General features: G+C 48.9%; 1 protein-coding gene across 1 annotated transcript in view; it reads right to left on the bottom strand.

The window, feature by feature from the left end:
* The window catches only part of DNAH17 (dynein axonemal heavy chain 17), an 83,505-nt gene that overhangs the window by 15,345 nt on the left and 44,359 nt on the right, over positions 1–23,801 (bottom strand). Inside the window, exons 46-69 of the mRNA XM_065415337.1 lie at positions 22,789–22,996; positions 22,525–22,690; positions 21,407–21,509; positions 20,957–21,104; positions 19,020–19,111; positions 18,680–18,841; positions 17,080–17,244; positions 16,689–16,880; positions 14,576–14,842; positions 12,968–13,129; positions 11,456–11,689; positions 10,705–10,869; positions 9,402–9,497; positions 8,750–8,967; positions 8,207–8,414; positions 7,804–7,919; positions 6,840–7,032; positions 5,911–6,146; positions 4,877–4,999; positions 3,577–3,781; positions 2,474–2,638; positions 2,163–2,303; positions 1,851–2,021; positions 49–171 (exon numbers count right to left, since the gene is read on the bottom strand). Coding sequence (XP_065271409.1) covers positions 49–171; positions 1,851–2,021; positions 2,163–2,303; positions 2,474–2,638; positions 3,577–3,781; positions 4,877–4,999; positions 5,911–6,146; positions 6,840–7,032; positions 7,804–7,919; positions 8,207–8,414; positions 8,750–8,967; positions 9,402–9,497; positions 10,705–10,869; positions 11,456–11,689; positions 12,968–13,129; positions 14,576–14,842; positions 16,689–16,880; positions 17,080–17,244; positions 18,680–18,841; positions 19,020–19,111; positions 20,957–21,104; positions 21,407–21,509; positions 22,525–22,690; positions 22,789–22,996 — 4,059 coding nt within the window. The remainder of the gene's footprint in view (positions 1–48; positions 172–1,850; positions 2,022–2,162; positions 2,304–2,473; positions 2,639–3,576; positions 3,782–4,876; positions 5,000–5,910; positions 6,147–6,839; positions 7,033–7,803; positions 7,920–8,206; positions 8,415–8,749; positions 8,968–9,401; positions 9,498–10,704; positions 10,870–11,455; positions 11,690–12,967; positions 13,130–14,575; positions 14,843–16,688; positions 16,881–17,079; positions 17,245–18,679; positions 18,842–19,019; positions 19,112–20,956; positions 21,105–21,406; positions 21,510–22,524; positions 22,691–22,788; positions 22,997–23,801) is intronic.

The raw sequence follows: 23,801 nt of genomic DNA, 5'->3' as shown, positions 1-23,801 counted from the left end.
GTTTACAACACAAGAATTTGTACAAAATGTTACATTCTTCAGACACACCTTAATTCCTCCCCAACCTTGAGATTGTAAGAAATCCACAGGGGACGTCAGTCCAGCCTTGAACGGAAAGCGCAAAAGAAAGTCCAGTTCAACCGGGTTCACTTCTTTCTTCATTAGCAAGACCTGATGAGAAAGCAGAGATTACAATGCAACGTTAGGCCTCTTGCCCAAGGTTACATAATCCATTTCTGAACAGCGTGAGTTGTTAGCAGAACTGCTGTGTGTCACAAGCCCTGTGCTCACACGTGCTGGGAAAATAGACATTGCAGAAGTGGTACAGATGCATGGGCTCTCGGAGGAAATGGGCTGGACCCCTCAGGCTCTGGCAGTGGAACTCTCTGCGGGCAGGGCCACGTTTACTGCGTTTGTACAGAGCCTCGCACAATGGGGCAGGGACCTGGCTGGCCTCTCGGCGCGATGCCACGGTAAATGTTAAACGCATAACAGCAGCAGCACTGGAGAAGGATGTTGGCCCACCAAGACAAGCCCACTGGGACCACTGATGGGGCCACGATGAAGGGAGGAACCCCTGTGGCTTTGTCTGTACTAGCATTCCATTTGGATCATTACTGCCTGCTGGATCGGTCACCTTCCTGCTTCTCCCCCCTACTCTACCCAGTGCAGCCATAAGGGTCACCCCTTTCCTGTTGCTCTGACCATGACAGCCCCTTCCCGCCTGCCCCAGTCTCCTCCTCTTCGCTTCACCCTCACACACACTTGGAGCAGCCCGCCAAGCACCACTCCCCACCTCCAACTCACTTCTCCCAGGAACAATTGCTACCCTGCGTTCTCCCAGAGCATCTCAACTCTGCCCTCCCCACGTGTGCGGGCCCAATCCTTCCAACACGGCTCAGCGCTCACTTACCTGACTAGCTCTCTGGAAAGCACTATTGAGCACTGGGGTGAAACCCTGGCCCAATGAAGTCAGTAGGCATTTTGCCATTCTCTTCAGTGGGACAAGAGCGCCACACAAGGGCTTGATGCAGGAATCACTGAGTGAGATTCTGTGCTACGCAAGTGGCTCGATCATGAAGGTCCCTTCTGCTCTCACCAAGTGTTGGTAGAACTGGGCCCCGGGGTTCAATGCAGTTGAGCACATTCTCAGGCATCCTAGTGGATACAGGTGTTGGGGCCTGAACCAAAGTCCCCTGAAATCTGGGGGAATCTTCCATTGACGTCAGTGGATTTTGGCTCAAACTTTAGGATGTAAATTCTCCGGGTGAGAGCATGACTGACTGAGCCCTGACTGTAAAGCAGGGTGTGTTTACACACCATCCAGAAGATTAAAGCTACGATTTTGGCATGGAGCTCACAGTGTTCATGGCAATTGGAATTTTAATAAAGTCTGCGACCCTTGCAATGATGGCTCCTGTGGGCCTGGCTCTCTGCTCTGGAAATGGAGAGCTGGGCCATGTGGTCAGAGTGCCACTGGAGTCTGGTATCTCCACCCTTCCATAGCTGGAGATGGAGGGGCGGATGGGCCAAATTTGATTGGAGTGGTGACCTAGCGCATGGGGTTGCAACGCCCAGAGTGAGGAGCTGGACCCAGCCCTGCGGGTCAGGAACTGCCAGGGCAGGTGGGCTCGCACTCCAAAACCCCTCCCCACAGGCTATGACACTTCCTTGACTAGGAGTTTTTTCCCTGCAGCTCTGACGTAAAAGTTTGCATGACAAAATCATAATAATAATAATTAAGGCTAATATGGGGGACACATGCTTTGCCCCAGAAATACGAGACCACCATGTATTACATATCTGAAAAGTTGTATTAGCTACTAATTTTAACTGGAGTCCAGTATTACCTGAAAGGCAACTTGGGCCATGAAAATGAGTTTGTCTCTCTCAAAGAGTCCCCGTGCAGTGTACACAAAGACCGAGTAGGTGATCTCATCTGTTAGGTTTATCACCCGGTGCTTCACGTCTTCAGCTGGAGGAGTTCGCTGGATGGCCTTCTCAAAGACTACATTGAATGCCTAGCCAGAAACGGTTAGAGATGGAGGACTCAATTGTTGTTTTCAATAAAACACTCAGAATTGTAGCAACAATGACCCTTGTGAATTCTTTGAAAATCTGTTCAGTTACATAGAACTGTCTGCCCCATATTTGTTACTTACCTTTAATGAGAACTGGTAGATGGGGTCAATTTTGTTGAGGTCATTCAGTATAAAGTACAACAAGGATGCCCTTTCTGCAGCTGGCCTGTAGTTTTCTCTAGCTTCATTAATTTTAATTTCTGTAATTTTAGCTTCTCTCACCTTAAAAACAAACATAATGTTACTACAGCAGCTTTGCATGTCCTGGAAAACAACATGTCTCCCAGTCCTCTCCCCTGCTTTGACGGAGTTGGACACCAAATTCATTTTCTAAAAGCAACTCGACTGGTTCCACAGTGTAACCTGCAGGAGCCTTGGGGCAGCTTTCTTACTTTTTCCTCAATTTCGATGGCTGTTTGCTTTGTTGTCTCTAGATTCTCCACCAATGCGGTGTCTCCCAGGAAGTTTCCTGATGCAGCAGAGAGGCGGGCAAGCAAAGAGTCCTCCAGCTCTTTCAATAAAATCTTAAATTCATTTTGACTTTTTGTGAGATTTGCCTACAGCATCAATGCACAAAAGAGGAAAATTAGTTAGCAAGGGATTTACAACTAAAACTTTCATAGCATCAGTTTGGAGTGATTTAAACTAGGTACCCTTGACAGGCACAATGGAATAATGCACCAATTAGCAGGTGCTATTGTTGGTTTTATGTTCTTTTGCATATCAGTTTAGTTTATAATGTAGTTATGGGCTGTATAAGTCACTGAAGAAATGACTGAATGTATTCTATGTTTACAATGTTGCTGTAGTCATGTTGGTCCTAAGATAGGAAAAGATTATCTCACCTACCATTTCTCTCGGAATGTACGCTACACTTTTGTTTAAAATATATTAGCTGGGCCTGCTAACCGCACCATGACATGAGAATACCACTAAAACGCTTTCATAACTGGGTGCAATGCAGAGGAGAGGCAGGCCCTTCATATTTAAATCACAACATTCTGACACATCCTAACCTTCATAGAGAACCAGACAGGGCAATGACACTCCTGTCCCGTTATGGTGGGGTTGCAACTCCAGAATGCTATAGTCAGTTTAATGCATCGAAATAAAAATGATTGTACCCCACCATCTAGTGTGGATTGCTGAGGTTGAATGGACCTGATGCTGCTTCCTTTTTTCCAAAGGGGTAGAGTTATTAGATATAATTTTAGTAGATCATGTGTTGTCTATTGATCACTGTTACATGTGTTGTACATGTGACCCACATCAATATTTATAATTTAAGGAGCAAATCTATCAGAACATTATCACTCTTACTGGCACTGGAGATTTCCTGGAGAAAGTACCCAGTATAGATGACAGTGAGTCCTAATTAGGGCTCAGTCAGTTTTCTGTAAACAGTGTAGGTCTGGCTGGAATAGCAGGTGTGTTTCGCTATCTGTAACTAATGCTACAGCAGGCTCTACCTTCTCTCCAGTAATAGCATCGATACCTTCAGTTGCTCTAGATCTGGCCTCTCTTTTGCAACCACTGCTGCCAACAGCTGATCCTCCAGTCCATCTCTGGTTACCAGGAAGTTAATTAAAGTGCACTGAGCCTGCATCTCTGGCTTGTAATGGGGGTTAAAGTATTTGGTGTGCAGAATCAGACGGAAGTCTGGATGGTACTCCACTTCTTTATCGCCTATCCTAATGTATCTGTTTAATTGAACAAAACAGTGACTTTTGGTAAGTGCTAAACCATTTGGCATTAAACAAACCAACACAGACACTACCCCTCCTACCAATGCCCTAACTGCTAGTTATGAGAGATTCGTTACTTTGAGCCCCACTTTACTGGAGCACATACAAAGACACAGCTCTGCAGCAGAGCATGGACTGGGATTGTCCCGGCAGCTGGAGGCCGTTAGGTGCCCAACTCCCGTTGGACTGCAGCTAGGTTTGAGCAACTAACTCCCTGAGACGCCTTTGCAAATGCCAGCCTGACGGTCTCCATTCAGACAAAGCACGGCAAAGAGAGGGCCAGGGTACAATAAACCCATCAAGCAGTGACTCAGTCAGGCTCTGACGGGTCAATGGGGAAATTCCTGCGGATGTCAGTGGGTTTTGGACCAGGTGCTAAGGCAGCCCCCTTAGTCAATAATGATTAACATCCCCAGCCCTGTCACACAGCAGGAGGGAGTTTTCAGAGAGCTTTGAATGGAGAGATGGAAAGGCCTGGAGAAGGGACTAGAGATGGGCACGAAGCAGGAGTGGGAGAAGGGACCAAGGGGTGAGGGCACTCGGAGTAGCTCTCAAGGAAAGCCCCACTGCTGGGTGTGTACCTGCATCTGCCATTTAGTGTAAAACAAAAGAAATCTTCTTGTTTATTTCACTTTATTGTGCAGCCCAAGCACCTGTGAAGGCTTCTGCTCTCAAATCGTTAACCAACCGTGACTCAGTGGCCCAGAAAATTAGACTTTGTGGTAAAACACAGTAAGAGGGACAGTGAAAATCCCCCCAAGGAAAGGGTTGTTAAAAAGGGAGGGAAAACTGGTCAGAGAGTCACAGCTCTGCCCAGAAAGGTCTGGTCCCAAATCTGCCAGCACATTTCAGTGGGTTGAAAATTGAACTGCTCAGAGCAGAGGATTTTCAAAGAGGCTGGCTAGCCATCTGTCTTGGATGGTTTAGACACAGCAAATGCTACATCTCGGCAGGGGATCACACTCAATGACCCATACGGTCCTTTCCAACCCTTTGATTCTATCCGAGAAGCTCCGATTCCTTTGTCAAGAGGAGTGAGAATACACTTACTTTCCCTTTTTGATGGTGTTCCTGCCTAGCAAAGGGTCCAGCACAGGCTCCACCGACTCGCCGATGTTCTCAATGATCAGGGGGTGTCCCTCTGATATAGCTTGCTCAATGATATCCAGATAGCTGCAGCATATTGGAGAAGAGCCTTAGCCATGCAAACATTGCCCCAGGAAGCACTAGGCGAAGGGGGAGGAGCACCAGCACCCTCCAGACCCTCACACACCACGGTGGCTTGCCAAGGTAATCCTGGTTCTCTGCAGAGCTTTACAGAGCTACGTGTGCTGAAGAAGCCCGAGGCCTTGTTCAAATAGAGGATCCAAAGGGGCCCATCACCTGCAGACTCAGGATCCAATGAATAATTCAGACTACGTTGACCAGGGAGGCCCAGCACTGTCAGATGCACAGGGTCTGACAAAGGACCGAACATCACAGATCTGAGCAGCCCCTTATCTCTGGCCCATGTGACCCAAGGCGGCCGTCTGCATCAGGACATAGCCAGCCAGGCTCACAGCCGGCAGTCTGAGTGCACTGGAGACCTGGTTTCCTTACACTTCTTTCTCTTGCTACCTGGAGTGCTCCAAGTGTGCTGAGGACCTGACCTCTTGACACACAGGCTAATGGGCCAAACACCCCCCTCCCTCCTGCAGGATGGGAGAAGATCTGTGGTGAGGCTCAGATCCTGGAGCAGAGAGAAGACTGGGTTCCACATCTGCTCAGGAAGTGAGGGACCCTTGGTTCTGGAATGGTGGAACAGCAGAGCGTACGCCCCCACGTGCTCTCCGTGAGGCTCTGCAGAGGACATGGCATGAAGGATAGTAATTGATACATAAAACAAGCACTGAAGAGTCTCCAGAGCAAACCCAGTCAGGTGTCTCCTTGCACAAATAACGTCAAAGGAGAGGGTTCTGCTGGACCGGACGCTGCCTGCTTGGTCTCATCACTAAGGCATGTCTTTCTGGCAGAGGAACTCTGCAGAGTATTGTGAGGGCAAATTATCAGACAGCTGTGTAAAGAACCAGCGTGCCCAAACAAACCTTCTCTGTCCCAGTCTGATTGATTTCAGCTCTTCTCCATATTTGTTTTTAATCCATTTGACCCCTTGTAATTGGGCATCCACAATGAGAGGCCAGCGCTCCGTGTTGCACAGAATCGTGGCGTTTTCGGTAGACATGCGGTCACTGGGCAGCCCTTGGTTATTCCAAGTAGCGATATCCGCATCGTCAGTCAGAAGGCTCAAAGGATCCAACCCTGGTGTAACAGGAATTGGCACCTGCAACACAACAGGTATCTCTGAAGCACCTGCCGATCTAGGGTTGTGGGTGAGGCTCTCTCTAGCTCATCTCAAACTACTGAGCACTAAATTATTTAACAACGTACAGGCCAAAGATGTGATTAAAAACTTAAAGCACCAAGACCATTCTGAGGGCTTGTCTCCACTACCCGCCTGGATCGGTGGGTAGAAATCGGTCTCTCGGGGATCGAATTATCGCGTGTCGTCGGGACACAACAATCAATCCCCGAATCGATGCACGTACTCCACCAGCGCAGGTAGGAGTAAGCGCCGTCGACGGGGGAGCCGCGGCGGTCGATTTGCCGCCATCCTCACAGTGGGGTAAGTCGGCTCGGATACGTCGAATTCAGCTACGCTATTCGTGTAGCTGAATTTGCGTATCTTAAATCGACCCCCCCCCCCCCAGTGTAGACCTAGCCTGAGATAAGGCAGCTGTGCCCCCTGTCGGCTAGAGTCCATTTGAAAATGCACTGAAATGCATTCCCACCTACCCGAGTCCATCAGAGGGTGCCATGGGCCAGGCTAAATCACAACCCCTTGCGGGATCTTCACAAATACAATGTAAGGGGGTGAACAAACTGTGTATACCAGCCCTATGCTCAGCCTATATTGCTTTTCCTAGTGGCATGAAACAAACACCGTTGGCTTTATGCCTGTGCTATACTGATTTACCTTCAATTCATTTAAGTATGGTATCCAGTACTTGTCCATCAGCTCAGTCCTATATTTCTTAGTAAAATAGCCAACATAGGAAACAAAGGCTGAAATCAGCAGGACATCTCCACACAAAGTCTTCTCCTGCTCTCTGAAGTTTTCCACAGACTCAGCCCAGCGAACATTTTCCGATGCTAATCCTCCAACAAGCCTGCAGTGACATTTCAAAGGAGAGAAGTATATGATTATTACTGAATTTTGACCCCGTGGGCCTGCACAGACTCAGGTAGTTCCGTGGTCCTGCCCTGGCCTGGAGAATTTACAGTGTCTCCTAGAAGTAACTGCAGAGGCTGGAAGTATCAATAAGCTCTGCATATTTGTCCATTTAAAACTCTTCCTTGTGAGCTCTCCAAAAAGCTTTCTGGGGCTGCAGCTCCAAGATGCTGGAAAAAGATGGTACAGCTGCTGTCTCCAGAGGGCTCAGTGGCTTATGGAGCTTCCCAGTGACTGATATTCGGAGATAGATAAATACAAATATTCACTACTAGTTGTGCACTGCCACTGTCTGGACAAGTCTGAGTAATGAAGGCATAAGCAGGGGAGATTGCTTCCAAGGGTCGCAGAATGGATAGTAACTGGACAGCGATACAAAGCTCTTGATGGGAAGAATATTATTGACTGAAAATGTTGAATATTAAACTGACAAACTTCAATTCTATTAAACCAATTACTAAAGATACATATTCACGTCAAGTGACCATTCCTAAATGAGGCAACTGAAATAATGCCCATATCAGGGATTTTTCAGCGCATTCATCTTTGTCTTTCATACCATTCGAGAGAGTTTCTTGCCCCAGGAAGTGATGTTAGAGAATCTCAGGTCTGATCATTAAACAGCCGACACTGAAGACTGGTGGTTGAACAGTCCTGGCCAGTGCCAGGGACATGCGTTATGAGCTGGGTGTTAGCAGTGGCACTGTACCTGTTTGCTAAGGTGATGACTCTGTTAGTAGCATCAGCCTCTTGTTGGCATTTGATTTTTTCAGCTGTGGCCTTTTCAAATTCTGCTGTTAGAGTTGCCAAGTTGGCATTTAGGTCCTTTAAAAACAAGATGTTTGCAATTAGCTATTCAATATGGAACCTGTGAATGCCACACGATCCAGAGGAGGGAGAAAGCTCTGCAGGCACAGGTATCTGTTACAAAGCAAGTCTGCACTTCACAGACTTCTAGGAATCTGTCTCACTTACCTTTGGCTTCATTCTCTGATCCACAGTTTAACCATTTATTACCAATGATGGACAGCAACCAATTTAAACAGAGATATTGACTCAGGTAGCAAGTTTGTGGTTGGATTATTTTGCCAGTGAGAGTAACATGCACTTACTGCAATCTTGTTTTTAATGTGACTGAGTTTATCTTGTGCCTCGGCCAATTCTGCATTAGCCTCCTCTAGCGCCTGCCTCTTGGGTGCGACATCACAGTACACTTCATAGAAGCGAACGATATTTAAACACCAGGAGCACAGACCTGCTGCAGCTGTTGACTTTGAGAGTATGAACTCAGGGTCAAAGGTTGGATCTGACTGATAGGGCCTGAAGAGAGAAATACAAATCAAGATAGCATTAAAGGAGATGGTGTTGGCTAATCTGGGTTATGACACGGATTCTCCTTTGGGGCCTTGGACAAGTTACTTGCAGCCACATTTTCAGAAGTAGACACTGATTTCGGGTGCCCAGCTTAACCCACCAAGAGCCTGGTTTTCATTAGTGCCGAAATCTTTGGCTCTGGTCCCAGAACTGCCTCATGACAGAGATTCCAGTGATGGAGCGTGGCTCTGTGGAGACAACTGCATGGCCCGGGGTGCTGAAAAACACTCCGGGACCCCCAACTTTCATTCAGTCCCTGCCTCAGCCCTCATTTCACTCACTTAAATGCTTTCAGACAGGGTTCAGGAATGTGCTCTTTATCATACTTCTTTAAGGTATCCAGGAAAGAATCTACTTTCCCCATCATGATTTTAGCTGCCTTCCAGCTTTTGTCCTTTGGTATCTTGCCCCCTGGAGCTGTCAGTATCATCACAGCTGCTGTGACATTAACCACTGCTTCGGGAGGCGAACCGAAAGACTTCAGCTCTGTCAGGTTGTTCTAAGGAGAACAGAAAAGACTGATCAGTTTTGCACAGGGTGGAGGGTACTGAAAAGTGAAGTAACATGTCTAGCTTTGCAACAAAGCTTGGAATCCAGTTAGTCTGGTTCCCACCGGCAGGGGCATGCACAGGAATTTAAATTTGACCCCTTTTGGAAAGGGGTGCACAGAAACTCCCTGGCCCCGGGAGAAGCTTGCTGCCTCCCCCTCCTCTCCCGGCCCTGGGAGGAGCTTACTGCCCCCGGCCCCCTGCTCTGAGGCTGCGGCTCTCTCCCCACCGCAGCCCCGGGGCAGGGAGAATACTGTGTCCCTCGCTGATTATTGGGGGGGGCTCATGCCTCCGCTTGCCCCCCTTGCGCACGCCCCTGCCTAGCAGCCAGAAGATAAAAACTAACCAGGGAAATCATTTCCTCCCCACTCAGGAAAATATTTACCTTATTGAGAGTGTCTAGAGCTTCTTGTGCCGCTAATAAAGCAGGTTCCGCTTTAGCCAAGTCAGTCTCACAGGCTCTTTGTTTTTCTGTTACATTCTGATGGAAGCAATGCACACAGTGAATGCAGGGCTGCACGAGGGGGTTGCTGGGCTCTGGCTTGTTCCCTTTGCACAGCTGAGGCTCGCTTGCCCCTGGTTGGGATGGGCTCAGGCTCGATGGGCTGGAATGGTCCCCGGGGAGTAACCGGGACAGGACCCGGGGAGGGGGGGAAACTTGAGCTGCCATGGCCCTGCAGTCCCCGTCCTGCTTCAGTCTGCGGGTCTGTCATGCCATCCCTAGCACAAGCACAAACGCCCGGCAGGGACAGGGATGGCTCTGTTCGAGATAGTCAGAAGCAGGGCACTTGGCGAGGGGACGGGCCAAGTTATCGACAGAACAAGGGATTCGCACTCGGGGCGGAGGGAGCATGTTGAACTGAATGGCAGCTTATTCAAAGATGCCAGTTTGTCCCTTTCTCTCCCAGGCATCGCCCCTGTGTGTGGAACAACCTCCCCCACCAACTGTAAAGCCACTGCCCCTCCTCCTTTGCCTCCCCAATCACAGCTCATGGCTAAAGGCTGCCACAGAACCCTGCTAGCTGGTGATGGCCAGGCAGGGGCCATGTGGGGATGCCTGCTACCCAGTTGCTCATCTCCAAGAAAAATAACCCCAACACATACACTCTATATCTACATGGGCACAGGGTGAATCCAGAACAACAGAGCTCCTGTTCCTGTGAACCTGTCCCCTCCCCCCCGGCCCCGCTTTACTGTCATCCTCTTCTTAGATAGGGAGACCTTTGGGACAGGGACTGGCTGTACAAAAGGGGCTCGTTCTCCCCTGGTTGGGCCCCTAGGAGCCTTCCCAAAGTACAGTAATAACCAACACTTCTCGGCAGACGCCTAGGGAAGAGCGTGAGCTGAAAGTGCCGGGTGTGTAAAGGAACCCTCGCAGCCCCTGCCATTGCCGGGCTGCGTGCACGCAGTTCACTGGGCTGGGGACCAAGCCGAGGCTTCAGGGGCCTAGCCACTAAATATCCATTTGGAAGAAAAGTTGTTCTGTCTCCAGATTTCTTTCCCCTGTTGCAATACAGCAGCTGGCAGCAGGGATGCGCTGAGCTCCTTCAAAACACACCCTTGGGCAGAGGAGCTTTCTCTGTTAGTCAGTAGCTGATGTCCCTAGTCACGGAGCCTCTTGTGGTGGTGCCATGGCAGGAGAGAAGCTTTAGCTAAATGCACTGATGTCCTGGGAGATGTGAACATACCGTGTTAATGACCTGAACCTTCAGCTCCTCCTCATCAGCAATCACCTTCTCCTTGCTCACTTTCTCAGTTTCAACACCTACTACCTGGATCAGTTTATCTGCATCCTCATTCTTATGCTTCAGCTCCAGCTCTTGGACAGCAAGTTTGGCTTTTAGGTCCTCAACCTATACAGAGTACAGCAGGAATAGGAACAGTCTGCTCCCAGACACAGGAAAACAGCTAGGTAATTTGCAGAGGAAGGCAATGCCTGGTATCTACGGTTGTTTTTGAACTGTTTAGAGAAAAGAGGGTTTCAAGTTGTAAAGGAGACAGAAAGAGGCAAGGGGAACACCAGGACCACTGCTCAGTTATACCAAACAGATCATTCACCATTCCACACCCTCCCCATCCTGCTGCGTCTGTTGTCTCTCATCACACGTTAAGGCTGTGAACCATCTGGGGCAGGGACAGTCATTGTGATGTGTGTGCAGCCCCTGGCAGAATGGGGCTCTCAAGGCCACCCCAATAATGATGTCACTGCTCACCCAATGTTTCCAATATAGAGAACAAAAGCAGTGGGACTTACAGTAGCACGCGGAATGGGGATGGATCCCAGACATGGGCTCCCTGCCCATTTGCTGTAACTGACCCTGGTCTCTGCCAAGATGAAGAGAACTAGAACATTTCATATCTCATTAGCAGCCCCAAGCACTGACCACCAAAACCTCGGGATCAGAATGGATGGGTGAAGGTGTCCCTGGACACACGTACCTGGGAAGCAGTACTCTGAAGTTTCATTAAGCCGTTCTCCAACCTGTCGATTTTTGCAATGAGCTCTCTTCTCTTTTTAAAGAGCAGATTCTGGTAAAGTTTTATCTGTTCCAGAAAGGTTTTCGGGGTTGTATAGTTATAGCGCCTCTCGGTGGCTAGGTAGACTTTGGACATCTCATTTACAGTTTTGTGGACATAGGCCATGAACTGACTGATGGAGAGCTTGACGTCTGGCTGCAATAGGACCATACATGCCATCAGTTACCCCGTTACTAAATACAGGCTCATTATAGACATTCAATGCAAACCCCTGCCTTCATGTAACGTGAAAGTTACTTATTTAAATACCAACACCCAGGGTAGGCAAAATAACACCAACTTGCCCACGGCATTGCTGTACATCAAATAGCAGAATAATCATTGAAAATATGAGGTAAGTTATCACAATTATTATTATTCAGGTCCTTAACTTTTGCATTCCTCAACTTCTGTATGTTCTGCAGATAACCTTTGGTGCATTAGCAGAGGGCCCAGTTTTTTCAACTATTGGATTTCCCTGGGTATTCTGTGTGTGTGTTTGACAGGAAACAAAGGAGAAAAGAGAGAAGAAGGTTTATCCACCATCTGTGCTTGGCAAGAAGGCTGCAGCTGTTCCTTTCCTTCATACTATGAACTCTGTGTACAAACTCACAGCCTGAGGTTTCTACAGCATCTGAACACCTTTGAATTCAGCTAAAACGAAGCAGAAAAGCAGCAGTGGAGCTTTCCAAGGGTTCGCATGTTCACAGTTGGGTCAAATACCCCTTGGCGTGAGGAGGGCAAAGCAGCCAGTGCACTGAGATTGGCTGATGGCTCATGTGACGAAGTGGGACTGTTCCTAATGTTTCCTCTGAATACTGTGTGGGTGCCTCAGTTTCTGTCACCTGGCAACTAATGGCTAGGCCCTTCCCCCCTGCAAGGACCTCCTGGCCCGGGAAAGGAACTCAGCAGAGGAGGAGGGGCTGGAGGGGGGTTCAGTTTGGAGCTGGCTGGGGACTAGGAGTGAGGGCAGACGGGAGTGTCTGGCTCGCTGGCCAGAATGGACCCGGCTGAGGGGTCCTTTTCTTTGTACCTACAAGCTCTGTTTCAGACCATGTTCCTGTCATCTAGTAAACCTCTGTTTTACTGGCTGGCTAAGAGTCACGTCTGACTGCGAAGTGGGGGTGCGTGCAGGACCTCTGGCTTCCCCAGGACCCCGCCTGGGCGGACTCGCTGTGGGAAGCGCACGGAAGGGCATGTGCTGAATGCTCCAAGGTCAGACCCAGGAAGGTGAAGCCGTGTGAGCTTCTTGCCCTGAAGACAGTCTGCTCCGAGGGAGAGGAGGCTCCCCAAAGTCCTGACTGGCTTTGTGGGGAGAAGTTCCAGAGCATCTCCCGGGGACTCCGTGACAGCTCAATTGTTGCCCATCAGACTGGTTCATGACACGCGCTGCTAGGGACCACAGCACTTCAGGCCAAGCAGGCAACTGCTCACCTCAATTCCCTCCGTTTCCTCCAAGAATCTGCCACTGACGGACACCAGAGCATCTTCAGGCCATTCATGGAACCAGTCTATGGCCGCGCAGTTGACCACAGCAGGGAATTTCCTTGCACGTACCCGCAGCGTAGAACCCACAGGAGAGAAGCACAGGATGACCTGGGACCATAGCACATTACAGCACATGTGACAAGCTGGCATCAAAACAGAAAGATGAACACAGGGGCCAGACGTCCTGCTGTACCCAGCACCTGTTCAGCACAGCTTAGGGGTCTCCTTGCCCGACCTTGCAGCTGGCTCTGCACTGGCCCGGTGTAATGCAGCTGAAAGGCTGGTCTAACCAATGCCAGCTGCCTGTATCCTCCATGGAGCTGGGGATCACTACAGTGGTGCTCTAGCCAGGGTCCCTTCACACTCTCCACTAGGGCTGCTGTCTCCACACCAGCTGTGGACTCCTTAAAGCCAGCACACACCTCAGCTGGAGACCCCCGGCCAGGGTACAGCCCATCTGTGCTGCTGGCATGGGAGAGAACCCGGTACACATTCTCCACTTGCGTTTATCACATCACATGGGCTAAGCATAACCCAGTGCAGAGTCACTTCCCTGTGGGCCAGGCTCGCTGCCACACTGCTCGGGAGGCCCCGGGGGATGGAATCTGCCTCTAGCTACATTACGGTTTGCTACTGCTGCCCATCACCATAGTATCTGAGCTCTCTCTCATCTGGTGTGTGGGAGTCAGTGTGATCAGCCCCGAGACCACCCCTGCAGCCCCCGGCACAGGGAATGTTGGGTGGGGAGGGGAGGAGGTGTGGATGGAGCATACTGATCTCCAGCTGTCCTCCACTGACTCACAGCTCCCCAGGCTAGGCAGAGAACCAGGGAGACTCAGCCCCTCTTTGCTGCACTGAGCGAGAACTGTGTGCAGCAGGTGACCTGGTCCCACACGTATAACAGCCACTCGCAACAGAGAGATGCAGATTTGGACATGACAATCAAAATCTGCGCCTGGGAATGGCACATGACAGCATCAGGGCAGGAACATGGAAACGGCAGGTTAATAGGCGTGGATGAAAGCATTAACTCCCACGTCACTCTTTACCACTGTGAAGAGTAGGAAACTCCAGCACCCAACCAACAAGTTATCCCCAAACTGCCTCTCACTCTACATGCCCAAAACCACGCCCCCAAGGTCTGTGGATTTGGGGCCATATCTTCAGAAGAGTTCAGCACTCAACTGCGGGACCAGATCTTTAAAACACCAGCTCCCACTTAGGTGCTTGATATTGCTGGATACTGAACTCTTTGAAAGTCCATCTCTAGATGGCCAGCTCCCCGATGGGAGCGAGCGCAGTTTATTTACACACACCCAGGTCTGAGATGGGTAAATATTTAGAATGCAAAACTTGCACACTCACGAGCGTGGAGGTATACATTTAGGGGCTGGGCTGAGGTTACTTTGAAAATGGGTTTCACTAAAAGTTATCACAATATAATACAAACAGGCAGATAGCAATGCCTGGGCACTGGTTCCAAAAAGCTCTGGGGTTAAGACAAAGTCAGAACTGCTGGGAGCCCATGTACATTCTAAACAGACTCACTCCTACCTTTAACTGCCGCCTGACTTTGTCTATAAAGAATTTCCAGCAGTTTTCCCTTGTATCTTGCATTCCAATAGATTTCACTTGTGGCCTCATGGCACCGATAATATTTTCCACTTCGTCGTCCTGAAAGAGTCCTGGGATCTCTCCAGAGGCTAAGAGATCATTGATCAAGACCAGGAATTGCTCCTCAGCAACCTGTGAATCTGTCATTAGGAATACGGTGGGTGTATTCTTCACAGCTGCTTTGATATACTGAGAGGCCAGATCCAGCTAGTGCAAAAGACAGAAACCATTACGCCTCTGTCACCCAGAAACTTGTCCTATTAATCACGTTATAATGATTAGTTCTCCTACAGTAAGCACCTCAGTCTAGGGTAGGGTGGGAACATCTCTTCCTAGCATAAAAAGACGACAGGACTGACTGACCCAGGAGGGAATAAGGAGTCTCTTGTTCAGGGCAAAGCTAGGTTCTCACGCTTAAGAAGCCACAGCTTCAGCTGGGGGCAATGGTGAGACGCAGCAGCTACAAACCTAGAGCTGGGACAAGCACCCTTCTTGTGATCAGGACAGTCAAACTCAATAAGTCCAGAACTGCTCTGTCCAAAGACTGTGTGGGGGCAGGCAGAGTAATTCTGGCTTTTCTTACACAGGAGGAGGGTGGATGGACATCTCCTCGGCATAGCTGCTTTGAGAACTCATGGGAAAGCATGTTAATCTCCTACACTGTCACACGTGTCCAGGGAACACAGAGCCGCGAGGAATCCCATGGTCACTAGATGCCACACTGGCTCTGCACAAACACATCTGAAACGCACATGGGTTAAACATGCCTGTTTCTTGTACTTCTATTGCCAAAAGTAACTTGGAAGCGTGAAATGGGTCTGACCCTACAAACTGCTCTGTGCACATGCACAGGGTCTGGGGCCCTAGTCTGCAGTGTGCGCCCACACAGGAACGAGCCACAAAAGGGTGTATGTTGGCGATAACGTACCTAAGGGAGGCCCCAGTGTGAGACAGGCTGAAAGCCAAGTGCCTCAGCCCCCAGAAAAGCGCACCACCAGCCCAAGCGGGAGTGCTGGCCTGGCTCATTGCTCTGGCAGTGCCGCTCTTTGTTCAACGTGAGAGTTTGGTGCTGGAGGCTGAAGCAATGATACACTAGCAGAAGCAGATCCAGTGGGCAGAGAAGCAAGAACAGTAGGGAGACGGGTACGGTGACATTTCCCCTATGGTTGCTAATACATCCCTTGTTTGTTAATCTTTTTTCTACCTGGTTCTTTCCTTTATTAGTAAGGTACAACCTCCCCTCTCTGTTTGGGCCCAATTCTCCCTTTCCTGACCCCCAAAGCCCACTTGCCCTCCCAGCAAAGCTGGTAACTTAGCAGTCACTATTGCAGACACTAGAGTAGGAATACTGACTGTTTGCCTGCAGAGATCTGAGCAGCCCCACTGTGCTGTACTGAGGTGGATGCTTTCTGGTTCTCCAGCTTACAGCACATGCCTCTAGTTAACTGGCATCTACAGAAAGCAACCAGTTCAAGCCTTTCATCTGAAACACGTTGCTGCATGAGTTAAATCCAGAAATCAGCTGAGTGGAATGAGACCACCATTGTGACCCCAGTACGCTACAATATTCCCCGTCTCATCTGCCCAGTGATCAGCTTCTCCTGCAGCCTCTCTGTCCCTTTTTCCAGGTGACTCCCTCCCCTGTGCAAGTCCGACCCCTGTGAGCTCATTGCATGGCCCTTGCCCTGTGTGTGTTTAAATCCCTCTGCTGTGCTGCGTACAATGACCTGAGCGGATGTGTATAGAAATTGCCTAGTGCTGTTCCCCTTCCCCAGTCTCTTTCTGTTCTTCTGTGTGTGGGTCTCTCCAATGTAAGCGCCTCAGACCAGGGATTCCTTCCACAGGGTTTGGGGAGTGCCTTGCCCAGAGTGGATGCCAGCAGAAATACCCGATAAATAAGATAATGGAACATGAAGCCTTTACAAGCCTATTTTTGGCCATAAGATCAATGTGAGGCGCTTGCCTAGCAGGCTTTTAGCACCATTTATCATGTCCTCTTTTCGTGAGCAGATTGGATTTCCCCAGCAAAGGGTGAAGAAAAGCCAGTGCTAACCTTGAGGTCAGGAATTCCATATCCTTTCTTCAGTGTGATCTGAAATACATCCAGAGCACTAATATAGGCTGCTAGTCGGGAAAGACTTTGCTTTCCGCTCCCTCCTACTCCCACCAATAAGGCATTCCCTCGGGGAGACTCTAATATCCGATTAATTCTGCAAATGTGAGACACAGCATCTTCAAACAGCACCTGAACAGAGCAGACAGGAGAGGCCTTTGCTAGTCTGAACCAACATAAGAGCTTGCAATGAACTCCACTACATCAAAATGAAAAGCATATGAAGCAGAGAGAGCACAGGTGTAAAGAAGTCAGATTTCACCCCAAAATGCTAGGAGAAATCTCTTGCCCTAGCATTTCACTCTTACTGCCAGTTCACACTGATACTCACCAGATTCATCACGGCATTGACCTCATTGTATGTCTCCAGGGCTTCCACTAGCAGCTTGTTCAGATACCCGGAGTCTGATACAGGGAAGTACTTGGGCTCGCCAATGCCCTGGGCAAAGTGACAGTAAATGTTGGGCTTCGCAAACAGCAGATTCTCACCAAGTTCCTAGCGAGAAACACAGATAACAAAGATATTCCACAGCAACTGGCCACCCTCACTTTCCACTAGGGCGCCCCCAGACTGTCTGTATCTCTGACCCAAATGCTGCAGTCCGTTCACAAGCACAAGGGCTGGGTGTGGGGAAATGTAAGACCTGACCCCTCCAGCCAGGGGATAGTTTTACTCCACAGCATAAAGTTTCAGTCCATCTAAGAAATACCCTGTTTCTAGGGTAGGGCCTCGACCTTGCAGCTGACTACCCAGACACTGGGGTGCACCTATGCACAGAGCCCCATTGAAGTCAATGAGGCTCTATGTGGGCACAGGGGTGTCCTTGCACACACTCAATTGCAGGATCAGGCCCTCCACCCCAAGGCTGAATGATCACGTATGCTCTCACAGCCCATTATTACTTCTGCCACTAGCCCTCCACTCTCCCTTTCCTCGGTCCCACTTATCGTCCTGGATGTGCAGCCAGAAGTTCAAACAGGATCACAGTGAGACCCCTCCCTCCCTTCTCCATCACTGCGGAGGAGTCCTCCATCTTGATGGCTATCCAGGCTGTCACCTCCAGTTCCTTGCCAGGCTGCCACCCGCCATCTGGGCTGAGGCCATGTCCTATCATCTCGTCTTTGTCTCCCACACCCTCCAGTCCTGAACTGGACACCAACCGTGGTCAAGAAAAACAATGGCCAGGTAGTCTTAAGCAGCACCTACCAAACCTGCTGTTCTGGAAACAGGGCCGGCTCCAGGCACCAGCTTACCAAGCAGGTGCTTGGGGCGGCCACTTCGGAGGGGGGTGGCACGTCCACCAGTTCGGCGGCAATTCGGCAGAGGGGCCCTCACTCCCGCTCGGAGCGAAGGACCTCCCGCCGAACTGCCGCCGCAGATCGCGATCGCGGTATTTTTGTTTTGTTTTGTTTTTTGTTTGGCTGCTTGGGGCGGCCAAAACCCTGGAGCCGGCCCTGTCTGGAAATGAAAAGAACATCCAATCCAGGCACAGGCCAGCAAGTGCTGGAAGCCCCTTTGCAAAGGTCGATTTCATAATTCATGTGACGAGAGATAGGCTTGGAAAATACACATTGAAATAATCTCTGGAAGAGTAGGGTTCTAACTGTCATGAGAACCCATCCATAGCGAGCGGTTACTAACTGGCAGCTATGCTTGCCACGAACTCTACAGCTAGCACCTTATGACATTTCTGAGACGCACTCTAATTCCCATCCTGATAGTTAGATTATGGGTCAACTCCAGAGGCAATATGTATGAGGCATAAATTACATATTGGTAAGTGGGTCTAAATTGGTACTAATTTACACTCCAAGCAGCTGGAAGGTGCAAGTTAAATGATTTAAACATCACCGCTGAACCCAGTTCTGTCACCATCACAGACTCAGCACCTCAAACATAAAAGCTCTTAGTATTTCAAAACATGGCTTACGTCAAAGTATTTTTTACAGGTAGCTGCTAGAACTCTTCCAAAGCTTTCTTTATCTTTCTCGTCAATGAGTTTATCTCCATACACTCTCTCAGCTTCATGTAGCCAGAGCCGGACTAGGTCAATCGGAGTTTTAAGGCATTCAGCAGTGGAGAACAACAGTCCCTGCCAAACATACAAATCGGTCAGTCCTAGTTTCTTGATTGCTGCTCAAAATGGAAGAGCCAGCGCTGGAGAAAGCTAACAGCGAGAGACAGCAGGGGCATGGTACATGTGAAAGTGGTAGAGAGAGAGAAGACAGACATAAATTAAAATGAAATGACTGAAATAAAATACACTCTACCTGAAATATGTTAGAGAGGTCCCGGAGGTTGAAGACGTAGTGAAATTTGATGGCCGTAGGCAGAAATGTTGATGTAATTTTCTGATGTAAGGCTGTTTATGGGAAAACACCCTGTATGTGAGAGCAGCCAGATACCCAAAGAGTACACATTTTAAAGTACTCTTCAAACATGGCTCGAGTTTTCAAATAAACCAAAATTGAAATTTTTGCTTCATCATTCTTCAGTGAAATTACTGTGTAATTTCAATGCAAAGATGAGAAAAGTGGATTTTTTTTCACACTCACTCAAAACCCTAAACAACAGAATCAATTTTGCTGAAACTTTAAAACAGAACCATCTTTTCATTGAGACCATGCTTGGACCATTTCACCCCAAAATAATTTATTCATCAGGTTGTGAGACACAAAATAGGAAGGTGGAGAGGAAGCTGAAACTTGACCTGAATTAAAGCCACAGCAAAACCACACAGAACCTAACCACCACAAGCATGGAACAACAATGCAACAAGAGGTTTCTTGAAACCAGTATACGTGTTACAGAACCTAGACAGAATTAGAATGAAACCAGATCATTTTCATAAGAGTTTTGTATCATTCATGGTACTGACAGGGGAGCTTTAAAAATGTGTGTAATACAAAGAAATACTACTGATTGACTCACAGGTTTCCTACACTGTATAGTAAGTTTATTTAAAATGGGAGCGGAGTCTATAGTTTCACAGACCATTTACTTTACCAACTGTGTTTTACAGCTACTCATCCTGATGCCAGTAAAAATAGTGTATCATGTACAGCAGCAGCATCAACCAGATGGCCAAGATTTCCCAAATGTGGGTCTCTACAGATAAGCACTAAATCCATATTTAAGCCCCTAATAAGAGGCCTCATTTCCAAGGTGCTGAGAAACCGAATATCCTGCTGATGCACATGAAGCTGCAGGTGCTGCCAGTGGCATAGACAGGGATCTGTGTGTGTAACAGTAGACATCCAGTGTAAAAAATATATGCACACAGCAAGAGAAACAGGCCACTAGAGCCCCAGGTTAAAAGCTGGACTTTGTAATGAGCCGGGGACATGGGGCTGGGTTTCTGGGGAAAGGATTCAGCTCCCCAGACCATGAAGCAGCAGCCTGCGGTGGTCGCATAAGTACTGTGCACAAGGAGGGATTCTGTTCCATTGTTTCTGGTCTATCCAGGTTCTTATCCCGTCCTCCTCGCCAAAGCATTCGAGCTCCTCCTAGGGGCACGTTAAGCAACGGGGCTGACACTTGTCATGTGTAGTTAGTGGCCGTGGGATACATGGAGTTGTAGATTCCTAGTCCCCCCCATCCCATCCATGGGAGCAAAGCAGCACTCCCCACTGCACAGGGCTCTGCAGTGCCCAGGACTGCACTCCTCCCCATAACCTGCCTCCCACTAGCATGGTGCAAGCCCATTGGCTCAGGTACATCCCAAGCTGTCTGACTCCCCTCTCCAATCCCCAGAGCAGCTCTCTGCTGCCCCCCCCCCCAAGGCATTGGTGTCAAGGAGCACACGCAGTAGAGAGCTACAGTACAGGTGGGTGGAACAATCCTGCTGCAGTCCCAACATGCATTCTCTCGCTAAACAGTTCAGGTGGGATTTTCACAAATGCTCAGCGTTGGCCTAACTCTGCTTCCTTTGAGTCAGTGATAAACCTTCCATTGGCGTTCTGGGAACAGAGGTGGGGCGATGCCCAGTTCACCCTTCCACCCGCACGGGGGCACAATCAATACCCTGTACAGTTCCAAAGTGCTGCACAGGACTTTTCAGGGAGGTGGTTATTTGCCCTCTTTCCGACACAGTGTGCACTTTACAAACACTGGTACAACAGGTACGATAGATACTGGTGAAAAGAAGATAGAGATCTGCCCTATATAATGCTGCCTTTCTAAACATTAACGTGCTATTGCTGCTTACCCAGCACTCCCGCAATTAGTGGTGACAGGATCTTCTGAATGAGGACCGGAATGTTACGGATTGCCATGTGCTGTGCAAGGATGGTGCTGTAAATGGTCACAAGTGCTTCTTGGCCAGGAAAACTCACAGCAAACACACAAAAGTGTCGCTAAAACAAAGCAATTTAAAACCAAACCTGTCAGGAGAGGGCGTGACTTCCATGAGAACCCCCATGTTTCCACCTGCCAGGACACACATTGCCTGGAAACGAACCCACCACAGCAAGTGAGATGGTGGATGTCAGACACAGACACCGCAAACTAGACACTCCAGCATTCTACTAGTGTCAAAGGACCCATAAAAGGGGAGAGGAGGTAAAATCTAAAGAGAGCCAAACTGCTGGCGAAGGGGTGGCTACCGCTGAGACTGAAGCTAACAAAAGCCCAACCCAATCGTTTCTCCATTGCATACCTGAAGTCTGGAGTCAATCGTAAAGGATCCAGATGTTGGATTCATGCAGGCTACATACTGACAGTTGTGAATGTCCTTTAATGTCAGCTTGTTTCTGTCATACCTAAACAGCAGGTGAAGGAGAAGGATGTGTACATGTCTTTATTCTCTGAAGACTAAAGGAGCTGTCCCTCCCGTAGTATGAACCTGGCCCCAAACAACTTTCACACACACTGATCCCTCCCAGACGCCTTTACAGAGAAGATCCAGGGGAGAGATCATCTGCCCAGTTTCCTCTCTTGGCAGAGCAGAACATCGACTGCACAGGAAAAGACATTTTTTGCTGTCCAGAAAATAGTTACAACTCAGGGCAGGTCTACACTTAAAACACTGCAGCGGCAGAGCTGCACTGCTGTAGCACTTCAGTGAAGACACTAATAGGCCAATGGAAGAGTTTCTTCTGTCCGCATAGTTAATCCACTCTGCGAGAGGCGGGAGCTGTGTCGATGGGAGAAGCTCTCCCACCAACGTAGTGCTGTCTACACCAGGGGTTAGGTCGATAAAATGGCATCACTCCAGGGTTGGCTGTTTCACATCCCTGAGCAATGTAGTTATACTGATATACGTTTATAGTGTAGACCTGGCCTAAGAGTAAAAGTAGGAAAGGCCAGTGAGATGGACCCACTGCTCCAAAGTCACTGGGCAGCACTTCTAGGGGGGGCTCACACTGGGCTCGCTATTGGCAATTCTGGACTGTCCTGGTCTCTAGAGATCTCATGATCCAGAACTGCTCTGTTATGGATCATTCTCTTTGTGTACTTCAAATGTGCTGACCTAAGACTCAGAAGCCCCAGTTCCAATTCCTTGCTCTGCCACAGACTGCCTGTGTGACCTTAGCCAACTCCCTCAGTCTCTCTGTGCCTCCGTTCCCATCTGTACAACGGGGATAATAGCAGTGCCCTGCCATACCTTGTGAGGATAAATACACCAAAGATTATCAGGCACTCAGATACTCTGGTGATGGGGCCAGATACACTCCTTAGACAGACACACAGACCCCATCACCACAGTAGCATAATCTGAGCAAGAGTAATTCAACACATGGATGAAACAACTGAAGAGTTTAGCTACACAATTACCAGTGCCCATGGTCTATATGCTGCCTGATCAGTGTATGAGGAGCTACTGTGCCATATTTGTCCACTTCAGGCATATTCATATCATCTATGAAGTAAATAAGCTTCTTTGTGCCCGGAGGACCAAAATTTCTCCCGGATTTCTTCTCCAAGGGCTTCTCGAGAATAGCTGCAGAACGACAGCAACACCAATCCAATAACTTGTGCAGTCATCGCTTCCCGGTAAGATGAGCCTGTTTTCAGGCTGTTTCCGGCTAAGCACCTTACCCTGCAGCATGGCAGAGGTCGTGTAGAAGTTAAAGGGGACAGCCTGCAACAGGTAGTCCTCAGTGTTCAGAGACTGCAGTTTGTCCACCATCATGACCGACTTCCCTGTACCTGCATTCCCCACTAACATCACAGGCCATTTCTTTGCCACTAGCAAATCCATAAAATAGCGAATTCGGATGGTTTCTGTCGTATGGACCACGGAAGCCTGTTGAAAAGTCATCAATGAAATAAATTATTTTAATCAAGTTTAGTCAAACTGGGTTTGATGATAGATTGTATCTGAAAGTGAGATGTGGAAATGCTTGTGCGTGAACATCTCAGGAGCCGGATTCTTCGAAAGGTTCTGCAGTTACAATTGGGGCTTGCGGTTACAGAACTGGACAGGCTCCAAATACGGTTTCCGAAAAACCCAGCCCTTGTCTTCCCAGCTTTGCAGTCAGTCAATGCACTGACAGGCTTTCCCCCTTTACTGGGGTTTTCAACATGTACAAAGCCAGAGTACAGCTTGTGAACCAGGAGCACCTTCTAACACTGCACATTGTATCCAGGTGATAAACGAGCCTGTTGATTACAGCGACTGTTTCCTCAGAATCAGCCATTGGCATTGGAGCATTGAAGGCTTCATCTTGCAGTAAGCAGCCCAGGAGACGGCAGTAGAACAGCTCACATGAGTATGGGCTGTCAGATCAGGCCCTAGATTACTGAGGCCTATGTAAACCCAGAACAAGCAGCAAATGCTCCCAGAAATAGGACGTTAATGGCCAACTTTGCTCCGGTCTCACAGCAAACCATTGCAGAGGAGCACTTTCCCAGAGCTGCTTCCTTCCCAGCAGGAGCAGATTTCCAAGACAAAACTGCTGACTGCAGGGCACCATGAATACTGTGCAACGCATGCTCATAGAACGTTACCTTACCCACAAATACTGACTCTCCAGGAAACCCAGACGTCAGCACTTAATAGTTGCAAGGCTTGTGCCAATGATTTTCTTAACCATGCCAAATACAGCCTG

This window comes from Emys orbicularis, chromosome 13, assembly GCF_028017835.1.
Source record: "Emys orbicularis isolate rEmyOrb1 chromosome 13, rEmyOrb1.hap1, whole genome shotgun sequence".
Classification (NCBI taxonomy): domain Eukaryota; kingdom Metazoa; phylum Chordata; order Testudines; family Emydidae; genus Emys; species Emys orbicularis.
The sequence above is the reverse complement of the archived record's forward strand: the minus strand, read 5'-3'. Positions and strand labels throughout refer to the sequence as shown.